Source organism: Antechinus flavipes, chromosome 1 (assembly GCF_016432865.1).
Source record: "Antechinus flavipes isolate AdamAnt ecotype Samford, QLD, Australia chromosome 1, AdamAnt_v2, whole genome shotgun sequence".
NCBI classification, from domain to species: Eukaryota; Metazoa; Chordata; class Mammalia; order Dasyuromorphia; family Dasyuridae; genus Antechinus; species Antechinus flavipes.
The window spans coordinates 710687317-710700647 of record NC_067398.1 but is presented as its reverse complement, the minus strand read 5'-3'; the positions used below and the strand labels follow the sequence as shown (position 1 = coordinate 710700647).

The following is a 13331-nucleotide window of genomic DNA, read 5'->3' as shown; positions in this document are numbered from 1 at the left end:
TCCAACTCTGGGGATTTTCCCTGGTTGTCATTTATGCCTGGGATATTTTCTCTCTTCACTGTATCTTCTAATTTCCTTGGCTTCTTTGAAGTGTCAGCTAAAATCCCATGTCCTCCATGAAATCTTCTCTGATCCCTCTTGATGCTAGTGATTTCCCTTTCCTAATTGTCTTTAATTATCACGTCTATAGTTTGTTTGTACATAGTTGTTTGTATGCTGCCTTCCCCATTACAGCGCGAGCTCCTTGAGAGCAGGGTCTGATTTTTGAATTCCCAGTGCTTATTAACATACTGCTAAGTGCATACTGCTAGACATTTAATAAATACTTATTGACTGACTGATTCTATGATTATATAGTGAATGATTTTGAAAGTGTAGGTCTGATGAGAAAAAAGATGCTTTTATGGAAACTCCAAATATGTTTCTCTTCCAGTGGAAATACAGGACATAGGATTGCACTATGAATATCATGGGGCCATATGAGTCTACACGAGACAGGATTTCACTATCGTGTGAAGATACTGCCCCATTGGAAGCCTCAATTCCCTTTGGAGGAATGGATTGCGTGCTACTCTAAATGCTGAATTTGTTTTCTGCATTTATTTATGGGCTCCTGGGTATACTTTCTGTCAAGCACGTTTTTTAAATGGGATCCAATAAAGATGGACACCTATCTAATAGCCATTTGTCACCTGGAGTGTTTGTATGAGAGCTGTGAATTCTGTTACCCAGACTTGTGAAAACCTAGGCATGAAGTACATTTAGAAGTTTTTTCTTTAGTTGAAGGTGACAGTCTGAAAGAGAGATCACTATTGTGATTCAACTCCCAAAGATGGATTATGTCCGTGCAAGCCCAGAACTTTGTGGCCCTGGCTATATGGTGTACCCCTAATAAAATATAAGCTCTTTGAGGGAATTGAGTATTTTTAATTTTGCCTTTTAATTTCCAGTGCCTAGTATAGTGCCTTGCACACAGTAGGAGCTTAATTAATGTTTATCAAATGGATGAATGAATCTCATCCCGAGAAAAGGAAAGTGGCTTTTCTTAGATTATAATCAAGATAAGATATGGTCAAAGATATAATATACTTGAATATTCTTACAGGTGCGCTCCAGACGGCAGATGTGATTTGGATAATAGAAGCTGCTTGGTACTTCTACTGAAACATGTAACAATATGGTGACTGGAAAACCCTTCTAAGGGATACCTTAATATTTTTAGATTTTGCCATTTTGTCATCCAGGGTGACCCTTCTTCTGGGGCATATCACCATCACTCTTCAGCCTGGTCTTCCAGTGTTGTTGTGGCAAAAACAGAAACCAAAAACATCCCTCATAATCAACCTATTGATGAGTCTTTTAGCAATGAGCTGGGCTTGGTTTTATACCAAAGATACCGATTTCCTCACTGTATCCCTCTGCAAAGCTTTCCCAGCTTCACAAAACCTGCTAGAACTGTTCTTGACTGGTACAGACTTCTAGAACTTTGGGTCAGCTCCATGTCATAATATAAGTTGGGAAATTTTTTTATGTCATCCTTTACCCCCTCCCATACTATTTATTTGTACATATACATATCTTACATATAATGTTTCTTCTTGTCAGTCACTTCAGTTACATCTGACTCTTTGTGACTTTATCTGGGATTTTCTTAGCAAAGATACTAGAATGGTCTGCTGTTTCCCTCTTCAGTTCATTTTGCAGATGAGAAATTGAGGCAAAAAGGTTAAAGTATCTTATCTAGGGTCACATAGCTGGTAAGTGTCTGAGGATGCATTTGAATTCAACGAAGATGACTGTTCCTGACGCCAAGTTTGACACTTTATCCATTGGCTACTTAACTCTTGTATGTTAATATATAAATAAAATATTTAGACATATATGTATATTCATACATAGGCAGTTAGAAAATATAATGGATAGAGTGCCAGATCTGGAATCAGGAATTTTCATCTTTATGAGTTCAAATCCAGCCTCAGACACCAACTAGCTGTGTGATCCTGGGCAAACCATTTAATCCTGTTTATCTTAGTTTCTCATCTGTAAAATGGACTGAAGAAAGAAATGGCAAACCATTCCAGTATCTTGACCAACAAAACCCCAAATGGGCTCATGAAGAGTTAGACATGATTGAAAACAACTGAATGACAACACACATATACACACACACACGCATATAGGGGTGTGTGTGTTCATATAAATATACCTATCTACACATGTGTAGATATGTATATACTTCTTGAGGAGAAGGACCACTTCACTGTCATTTGTGGGACTAAAGTCTCCAAGTTCTATAGCAGGTTCTTAAATGCTTATTGGTTGGCCAAGGGATAGTTGTGTTTATTAAATCTTTCCAAAAATAAAAAAAAATGTATCCTGCATACATGCTTTCCTAATAGTCAGATGCTCAAGTGTGCTGAGCTTTATTTATTTTCAGAGGATGGCTGTGAAAGAACATTGACTTTGGGCTTAGAGAACTTGGGTTCAGATCTTTTCTCTGACACTACCAATGTGATCTTTGTAAAAGTCAGTTAATTTCTTTGAGCCTCAGTTTCTTCTTCTGTCATGTTAAAGGATTGGTCTAGATGATTTCTGAGGTCCCTTCTAGCTCCTGATCTAGGATGTTTTGATCTTACTGTATGACTTTGGTCAAATCACTTAAAAATCCTAAACTTTGGTTTCCTTCTCTGTAAAATGAGGGAGTGCAATTCAATTCTCCAGCGCCGCTCCCACGATTCTATGAAAAGATGCTGAACCATGTTCTAATTAGAGAATAAATACACGCCCACACTATTGCAACATGCAGACTTGCCCACGTAGCTGCAACATCTTCGGCCCACTGAAATGAGTTTTGTTACCTGGAGCTCCACGCCGTAGCCGGTGTAGACAGTCACATTGTAGGTGCACTCCAGGAAGCTGTGCAGGGGTAGTGGGGCGTAGTCATTGGAGTCTATGTAGCCCTCGGGATCGGAGAAGGTGACGCTGCAGAGAGCTGAAGGCAGACATTATAGTTAGAACTGTGTTTCTCCATCCTAACGTTCCCATGGGCCAGCAAAACCCATTCCAAAGATTAGAATGATCGACCCTGACTGTGCCACCTCTATGGCTTCAGTCTTGGGGGCCTTGGAGGCTCAGGTGGCAGAGAGAAAGAAGGCACTGAGGGTCAGAGGATCAGGATGCAAAAAGAGGACTTGGGATTTTTAGGGTTTTTATTACAGATTTTACTACAAAAATACAGATTTTACTAAGCTGTTGGGATTTGACAGGCAGTGCCATTTAGCAAAGAGTTTTAAGCTAGAGGACAGGAATTCTAATCTTGTCTTTCCTATTTAATCTTTGTGCAAATTTGGACATTAGATCATAGATCTTGGAGAGACTTTAGGTATTAAGAGTATAGTGAGATTATGTCCTCATTTTAATTGATCTCATATTTAAAGATGAAAGGGAGGTTATTGAATATAAGTCCTTCATTTTACAGATGAGGAAACTGAGGCATGGGGTGGAGAAGTGACTTGTCTAGAATCATAGTGAAAGCCTGAGACAAAAATTGAACCAGGTCTTCCAGACTCCAGCTCTAATACTTTCTCCACTATACTATGCTGTATCTCTGTTTTACAGCTAAGGAAACTGAGTCCCAAAGAAGTGAAATGTCCATCTTTTCTTCCCCCACAAAATGTGAATTCCCAGTTCTCTCTCCACTATACTATGCTGTATCTCTATTTTACAGCTAAGGAAACTGAGTCCCAAAGAAGTGAAATGTCCATCTTCTCTTCCCCCCACAGGATGTGAATCCCCAGTTCTCTCTCCACTATCCTATGCTGTGTCTCTAGTTTACAGATCAAGCAAACTGAATCCTAAAGAAGTGAAATATTCATCTTCTCTTCTCCCATAGACTAGGAGTTCCCTAGAAGTCAGAGGCTGTTTTCCATTTGTTTTTGTATCCCTGACTCCTAGCATATCGCCGGACACATAATAGTCATGTAATAAATGTTTATTTTGAAGAGGGCTGAATTTCCCTGGATCATACAGTATTCCATTATGGTTTCCCAATTGCACAGACTCCAAATTTACCACTCTTTTCCTGTCCCACATGGCCTTTGGAAGCATTTTTTTCCAATCTGGCTCTCAGGTTCCTTTTCTGTCTAAGTGAAAGGGTTGGGTTGGGGTTAGAGCATCAGATGTTCATAGCTAAAAGAGACCTCATCTAGTCCCCCCTCATTTTACAAATGGGGAAAATGAGACATAGGGCTCTGAAATGACATGAAGTGGAAGAGCTAAGACTTGAATCCAGATTCTCTATTTACAAATCAATCAAACAATCAGCAAACACTTCAAATACTGTGCCAGGCAGACAATGTGCCAGGTTTTATATACAGAGAAAGCCAAAACAATGCTTACCCTCAAGAAGCTTTCATTCTAATTTTTTTTTAACAGTCCTTGCCTGTCTGCCAGGAGAGGTTTAGAGATAGTAATGAGTTAAGGTAAAACCAAGGGGAAGTTTGTACTCATAGTCTAAATATACTTACTGAGTGTGGACAAGTTTCATGTTATATTGTGAGTTTCAACACTAGTCACTGAGGATGACCTGTAAGATCCTCTCTAGCTTTAAGCCCTGCGAACATAAATGAGCCCCTTTGGTAGGAAAAGTTTTGTGGATAAATAAATCTTTCTTGTGCATCAGCAGTTATAGCACAATGGTTAGAGCCCTGGAGGCAGGAAGACCTGAGTACAAATTTTACCTCAGACACTAGCTATATGATTCTGGGCAAGTCACTCAAACCTGTTTCCTCTTAACTTCATTAAACTCATTTTCTTCATTAGTAAGATGATCTGGAGAAGGAAATGGTAAACCACTCTAGTGTGTTTGCCAAGAAAATCATAAATGGGATCATGAGTAAAGGGGGTCATACTTGAAAAATGATTGAAAAACAAGCATTTGGAAAACACTGAAATGGAGAGAAGCTCATTGTAGCTATGCTCCTAGGATGCATGAAGTTGGAGAAGGGGAAAATGTACCAGGTGGAGTCCTCTTAGGAGAGGGGTTAGGCTATCCCTAGGAGAAGCTCTCCATAGTGAGAAGACCCTTCCGGTTGTGGCCCAGGTGATAGTTCTGCCATATGGAGTCAAAAACCACTGGAAGACTCTAAGTCAAGGAACCACAATGATGTTCAACATGAAGAGGAAGGTGAGTTTTCTCGATGGCAGTACCCAGAGGCAAAGCCCCATGTTCTGAGAAAGAAGATAACTGAACATTCAATTTTCAATCTGGAAATAATGAAGAAAGGAGCTGAAGTCAGGGAAAAACAATTTTGGAAACCCCTAGACTGCAGCGCAATCACGATATAACATGAATGCATATTTGGAAAGGGTTTCCATTGTCAATCAGCCACCGTCACCTCTCTACCCCTACTTTTCCTTCTCTTTTGGCTCTTGAACAAAGCATGCTGGGGAAAAATAATTAACTGGCCTCCAAATTGGCTCATTTGCTGAAGTCATATGGATATTTCTGAGGGTCATTTTTCAGGGAGGATGCATAGCACGCCAATCAAGTACCGAAAAATGGTAAGGAAAGTACCCCAGAGGAGCTACCTCTGTGCTGTAAAACTGTCATGATCTGAAGCGATTTGACGATCAATTTCTCGCCGGTTGTTAGACCCTGCGGAGGGGATGCAGCCTCCAGCAAGAAGATTCTCAGCACGGCAAAGAGATGAGGAGGAATAATCACGTTAGGGGGGAATGTGCATGGGATTTGAAGTCAGAACTGGATTCCCAATCTATCTCGGCTAATTCATACCAGAATTAATCTAATTCTGGGAACCAGAAGAAAGGGCCTTTATTTTAAGGAATAAAAGCCTAGCAACACCTACCTCTAAGGCTTACTTTAGATTTTATTAATGGCATCCTTACTACTCATTCATAAAAGGGTATGAGGATTTTCATCAGTGATTTCTCAGTTGTTTCTCAAACAAGAGCCTCCGTCTCTGGATTTTGAGCATTTTCTCTGCCTGGAATTCCCTCCCTCTTCTCTATCTGGCTTCCCTAACTTCCCTCAAATTCAGTCAAAATTGTACCTCCTTCGTTAAGACTTTTCTAATCCCTTCTATTAATTATTTCCTATTTATCCTACATATAGTTTGTTTATACATAGGTGCTCACATGTTGTCTCCATTAAACTGTAAACTCAAGGACGGGAACCGTTTCTTGCCTTTCTGTGCTATTATCAGAATTTAGCATAGTACTTTGTATACAGTAGATACTTAATAAATGTTTACTGACCAATAAGAAATATATTCTGACTCAGTGCCACTTTGGGATCTCAATTTTGTTCCGGGAGGTGGAGGTACATGTGATGGAACTAAGCCCCAGCTCTTGTGAGTGGTTTGTGGAGTTTTAAAGCAAGGTGGAACCTTTTATAAACATAACCAGCTTAGATAGGCAGGCCCTTCCTACCTACGAACATAATAATAATGAGAAAAGAGAAGGATTAACTCAAGGGATGGTGGAATTAATTACTACTTATATTAATTTAACAGTCAGGGGCTGTCCCCATGTGATCATTAATCATTCACAGAATCTCAGAGGCAAAAGGGTCAGCTAGTTCAGCAGACAGCGTTCTGAAGGTGCTGAGAGCTTGTAAGCCAAGGGAATTCCTCAAGCTCGTATATGAATGGGTCACCAAGGCCGCAGATTGATTTAGAAAACCACAAACTAGCATCGCCTATGTTGTATCGTGTATTTATTTAGCTTGTTAAACATTTCTAAGTTATATCTGAGGGAAAGGAAAATGTAGCCACTTAGCTGGAAGGAAAGACAGTGTCATGCTGGGAGAGTCCAGTTTTGCTTTAGCCCCAAGTTCAGAAGGCTTGGAGGCCGAAGCTTCTCTTTCCCCTGAGAATTTCCTAAGACTTGTCGACTGTCTATCACCAGAGTACACTTTGACCTTTCTATATAAAGGGGAAGAGAGATGCATTTTAGTCTCTGACAACAGAGAGCCATGCTCAAGGATATTAGAATCCCAGAACCTTAAAATGTGTCAGTTGGGATGGATATTAGAACATAGAACATCAGACATAAGAAGGTCCTTAGAACAGAGAGAATGTTAGGACAGGGAATGTCAGAGTTGAGAGGGGTCTTTCAACAGGGAATGTCAGGACTGGGAGAAGTCTTAGAACAAGTGTTAGAATTAGGGACTTTAGAACATGGGATGTCAGAACTGGGAGAAATCATAGAATAGGGAATGTTACAGGTGAGGGGCATGCTAGAATATCAGAAAAGAAAATGACTTTAAAACATATACCATAGAATGTCAGTACTAGCCCATTAGAACTTATAGCACGAAAGGTCAGAACCAGAACATTGAATTTTGGAGCTGGGAGTAACTTTAGACACCACATAATCCAATCCCGTCTTATAGAATTGGAAACTGAGGCTCAGCAGCTTTACAAAATAATAACTCACATTCTTATAGCACTTAAAGGTTTGCAAATCACATTTGATCCTCACAACAATCCTGTGATATAAGTGTTTTTATTATCCCCATTTCACAGATGAAAAAACAGGAAGATGAAGAAGAGGGAGAAACTCTCTAGGGCCGGATTTGAACTCAGGGTTTCCTGACTCTAAGTTGGATGCCCAATCCTATTTCTCCAAGTTGCCTCTCACTAGAACTAGAGCTTAAACCCGACTCTCTAGATTCCTGGTTCTGTAGACTTATCACTACACTAAGGTGGATTTGAACTGAGCTGCATTGAGCTCAGGAGAGCTTTCTCTGGCTTATAAATATCTGCTTCTGCCTCCTGGCTCACTGTTCCTTTTAGCCCTGCCTTCCTTCTGTGAATGGGGCACCCACAGCTATGATGTTCCAGGGTACGCCGTCCTCCCGATGGTCTCTCAACCTAGACGTCATCCTTGACGCCTCATTCCCCAATCTGTTGCCAAACACTGTTATTTCTATTTTCACAATTCTCCCATATATCCCCCCTCTCACTATCTACACAACGGCCATCTTACTAATCCCTCATTGTCTCTCACTTGGACTATTGTAATAGCTGTCTAATTGACTTTTCTGCCTCAAGTCTCTTCCTATTCCAGTCTCATTGCCACAGTGATTTTTCCTAAGACATAAATCTGACCATGTCCCTACCTCTCATTCAAAATCTCCAGGGGTTCCCGGTTACTTCCAATATCTAATATACAGCCCTTTGTTTGACAATGAAAGTTCTTCATTACTGGACTTCTGATGATTTTTTAGTCTTTTTACTATGGATTCCCCATCAAGTACTTTATTATTTGTTAACTGGATTCTCTGCTGGGAATTCTATAGGTTTAGAATTCTCTCCATCCCTCTTGTCCCTATTCTATATTTATATTATTTGTCTACACTTTGCATGCTTCATCTGCATGTTATCTCCAACATTAGACTGTGAGCTTCTTGAGAGCAGTTATTTTTTTTCCCTTTCTCTATATTTCTGTATCCCTGATGCTTAGCACAATGTCTGGCCCATAGTAACTGCTTCATAAATGCTTGATGACCGACCCAGGCCTTATAGATACAAACAGTATTCACTCCATTATGCCAGGATTGGTCTGAGGGAAAAGTGGACAAGCTCTGATAACACAGATAAAGGATCTTGTTAGAAAGAGGGACGGGAGGAAGGACAACGAATTGTGATCTTGGGTATCTTTGGTATAAAGCCTGGTACGGCAGAAACACTGAAGCACAGATTTGTGTAGAAGATGAAGGAGAGGAAGGAAAGGAGGCTCAGGCCAGGAAAGAGGGAAAAGAAACAAAAGAAAGGGGTGGCTTGAACACTGGAGCTTTGTACATTGATAAGGAGTAGCTTGGAATTAATTTCAGTCTCTTGGAAATTATGCTTGTTTGGTGATGGGAAGAGAACGGTAAATGTGTACGGCATATAAATGTCTTTTGAGAGAGAATCCTTGTGAAGAATGAATGAGATAATGTGTGGGAAGGCCCTTTGAAAAGCAAAAAGCTCACTGAACATAAGGCATCCTCAAGGCAGCTGTGCCTTGGTGAGAAGGCCAGTGGATTGGAAGCCAAGGGACTTGGGGCTTAGCCTGGCCTCCCAGCTCTCCCATTTTTAAGGTTTTCTAGGTATCAACACCCTCACTCTCCTTCTCTCTGGGTAGAAGTCTCATGGATGCCTTTATTTACACCCCTGTTTACTTCACCCAGTTCCTTTTGTGTTTCTTCTACCTCTTCTTCACCTAGTCCTAATATAACTCCTTTATTGACCCTTCTCTTCCATCTCCCCCCATTCTTATACCTATATGGTTAAATATATTGACAAAATTTATACTAGAAATCTCTACTTGTGCGTTTCCCATTTTCTCAACAATTTCTTTCAATATGGCCTTCATCTGTCACTCTACTCTCTTGAAAGTCCAGGAAACTTCCCAATGATCAAATCCAATGGCCATTTTCCACTCCATCTTCCTTTAGACTCTCACCTTGACTTCCATACTGCCACCCTCTTGGAACAACTGTGCTAGAGGTCAGAATGAAGATGAGAAATCGTTAAACAGACTAGAAGAGGAGATATAGATGAGAGGAGAAGTGGAAGAGTATGGCATCTTTTAGGTCAAAGGGAGGAGAATGGAAAGTATAATAGAGGGTGGGATAACTGGCAGTGAGAAGGTCAAGGTACACTGGAAGGAGTTATGACTCTGAAGGCAGAGAACCTGGGTTCAAATCCCTTGATGTCTTATATATACTACCAGTATGACCTAAGCAATTCACTGAAGCTTTGGGGACCTGTTTCTTCATCTATAAAATGAGAGTTCCAGCCCTAGAACTATAATCCTATTTAACTTTTCTGGGGCTCAGTTTCTTCATCTGAAAAACAAGAGGTTGAGCTGAATGCCTCTGAGGTGTCTCCTACCTCTCTATCCATCCTTCTATAAGCAATCTAGTCACCTGGGCTTAGAGATTCAGACTCATTTTCTTTTTCTTTTTTTAAATCTTATCTTATATTGATTGAGTGATTGTCTCAAAGTAAAACATGTTCCAGAAAGCTTTTATCAGAACCTGAGAGGTCTCATCCTTGAAGGGATTGATTTCAAGGTATCAATAATTAGGATTAATGTTTCAGACTCCTTTTCAGCTCTCCCCTCTCATTGTGCTGTGGAAAGAGCACTGCAGTCAAAGGTTTCAGGTCGTGCCTTTAACTCAAAGATCTATGTGAGCTTGGATATCACTTCTGCTCTCTAGGCCTTTGTTACCTCAGCTGCAAATTCAGAGCACTGGATTAGAGGACTCTGAGATCCCTTTCAGGTCTAGAGCTAGGAACCTTTGATTAGTTTATAGATCACCCAAAACGCTACTTAATGACCAGCCATCATGGTCGTTACCAAGTTCAAAGGTTTCCAGGCCATAGCTTAAGGAAACGAAGGCCTGCTGACCTGGAGCCTGCTCCGTGGTGATGACCGTGGTTGTGATGATGGTGGAGGTGGTTGTCTCTTGGCTCTCTTCTGAGGCTGAACTGGCTAGATCATTCTCCACCATCTTCTCCTTCAGAGGAATGGGACTGGCTCCATCCTCACCCGGAGCATCCTGAGCTGTGGGAATGGATGCCTCGGGCTCTTCTGGGCTTTGCAGCAAGGTGTGTTCTAGGAGAGGCAGCGAGGTGTAGGGGGAGATCTCTAGAGGGGCCGGGGTGGTGGGGCCACCACCACCTTTCCGGCCCAGCCAGGAGGGCTGCTCAGCTGGCCCGTGTTTGCCCTCCAGGGAACCAGAGGCTGCGTCTCCTGCCACGTGGGGTTTTTCGGTAAAGAGGAAGAAGCCTGGATTGGAGGGAGCAGGCTGGGAAGCGGTTCTCTGAAGTACGGAAGGAGTAGTCTTTGGTCTCAAATGCTTCCTTGCTGTGTTCACTTGCTTGAGCGAGGGGGGCTTCTTCCTTGCTGGGAAGGTGTGCTTCCCAGGGGCCTCTGCGAGGGCTGTGGATACTGGCAGGCTCTCTAGGTGGGCCGGCGCTGTCCCCTCAAGTTCACGCTCTGCAGCCTCTTCCCCAGGCGGGGCTACACTGGTCGTGGTGCTGACTTTGCCCTCAGCGTTCTCCTTACTGATCTTGTTGTTGGCCAGTTGTTCAGAGTGCAGGTGGTGCGGGCTCGAGGGCCCGAGCCGCCCATCTGGGGAAGCATCTAGGAAAGAAGAGAAGACATGCAAATAAACCCTTGGTTTGTGCTTAGGACGAAGGACTTTTACAGCTGCAAGAGAACTAGCTCAGTGCTCATATCTTACAGATGAGGAAACTGAGGCTCAGAGAGAAGGGATCTTCCCGAGATCAGAGAAATAATTGGGGAAAGGAATGTCAGGATAGAAAGAGTTTTGGGATAGCCTGTCAGAATTAGGAGCAGCTAAGAGAAAGAGAAGATTGTCATAATTGGCACCTTACACCTAAGATGTTCAAGCTGGAAGAGACCAAAGAGAGAGATTTGTTTTTCAGGTCATTCCCATCTTTGCTATTTAATGTCCTTCTTTATTCCTTCTGTCCTTCCTTTCCTTTCCTTTGTCCTTCTCTCCCTCCCTCCTTCCTTTCTTCTTCCCTCCCTTCCTCCCTCCTTTCTTCCCTCCCTCCTTTCTTCTCCCTCCTTCCCCCTCCTTCCTTCCTTCCTTCTTTTCTTCCTTCCTTCCTTCCTTCTTTCTTCTTTCCTTCTCTTCTTCCTTCTCTTCTTCCTTCCTTCCTTCCTTCCTTCCTTCCTTCCTTCCTTCCTTCCTTTCTTCCTTTCTTCCTTCCTTAGAAGAAGAGGATTAGAAGACAAAACACTACATTTGGACAGGACTTAGCTATTCATAACTTGTTAATTTAAACTCTAGGTCACTCCCAGAATTCTCCTTTTCTGCTCCCATTGCTGGGCTGTCAAATTCTTCCGGGGGAACACTACTCTAGATTAATGCTAGGTAATCAAATTGGGATTTCACTGCTGTTTTATTCTGGTATGACTGGCTTTGCATCAGCCTTTCTCAAATGCCTATTTCAATATTTCTCCTTTCTCTTCAAGCTTACAAGTTCATCTAACCCACTGTTCTTTCTCTCTCCACAAATAGCCTTACCTCCAACTTTACAGAGAAAACATGGACCATCTATTATGAAATTCCTCATCTTCCCTCTTCCATACCTCAAAACCTCTCTCCATATTTACCCATTCTCTCATCCTTTGTTCTTAGTCTCAAAGGATAACATAGTCATTTGCTCTGCCCCAGCTAAGCTTTCCACTTGTGTTTTTGATCTTATCTCTTGCAGCCTCCTCTAGTCACTTGCTATTAATCACCCTCAACTTCCCCTTATCTTCACTTTCTCCTCATCTCTAGTCTCCTTGCACAAAACCTACACAAATGTACAAGTTTTCTTTGAAACAAACAAGCTGATAACCTTTCTTTTGCTCCTGTCATCCCCTCACACTATCTCTCTGTATCTCTCTCCCCCTTGAATGCCAAACTTCTAGAAAATAATCGCCCACTCATTTCTCAACTCTTTGCAGTCTCGTTTTTGACCCCATTGATTAGATGAAATGTCCTTTCCAGGATAATCAGTCACTTCTAAATAGCTTAATCTTTATCTTGCAGCTAAATCAATCCTTATCTTCATTGAGCTTTCTTTAATATTTGACATTGTTTCTATCTTCTCCTTAGTCTCCTTCCCTGACTCTCAATACACTAGTTTTTCCTTGGGTTCTTTTGTCTCTCAACTCAATCTTCTTTTCTAGTTCCTCCTCCCTTTGCTGCCCCCTAAATGTGAGTGTCCCCCAAGTCTCTATCTTAGATCCTCTTCTCTTTTGTAATGACATAATCTCTCTTGGAGTTCCCATCTTCTTTCAGGTGTTCAGGTACTATTTTTATACATTTTATCTCCTAATATCTTCTCACATTAAAAGAAAAAATGCTTGCTGGACAGCTCCATCTTGATCTGCTGCTGGCGATTTCAAGTCAACCTGTCCAAAATAGAATTCATTGTTTTGACCCTGTCCCCAAACTCCCTCTCTGCTATCTGTCCCTCAACTTTTATTTTTTCTATTGATAGTAACAAAAAAGAATGCTGGACTTAGGAATCAAGAGAGACTTGAGTTGGAAACTCAATTTTTCAACATCATATACATGGGACTTTGGATGAGTCATTTAGCCCCTCAAAACTTCAATTTACTCATCTGTAAAATAGAGGTAAAGATGTCTCAAAAAAGGGAAATTTTCTCCATTAAGCACAAGGAACTATAGAAGCCAGAGATGCTATTACTATTTTTAAAAAAAAATATTTTTATTATTAGCACAATTGTCTTCCCAGTCACTTGTCTTTGGAAGCTCCTTCCTTACTTTC

At 41.4% G+C, this 13331-nt stretch overlaps 1 protein-coding gene across 3 annotated transcripts in view; it reads right to left on the bottom strand.

Moving 5' to 3' along the window:
* Window positions 1-13331, bottom strand: part of SEZ6L (seizure related 6 homolog like) — a 259733-nt gene that overhangs the window by 102025 nt on the left and 144377 nt on the right. For all 3 annotated transcript variants that reach the window (XM_051973023.1, XM_051973022.1, XM_051973025.1), the window contains exons 2-3: window positions 10423-11160; window positions 2859-2992 (exon numbers count right to left, since the gene is read on the bottom strand). In XM_051973023.1, the coding sequence (XP_051828983.1) occupies window positions 2859-2992; window positions 10423-11160 (872 nt within the window). The remainder of the gene's footprint in view (window positions 1-2858; window positions 2993-10422; window positions 11161-13331) is intronic.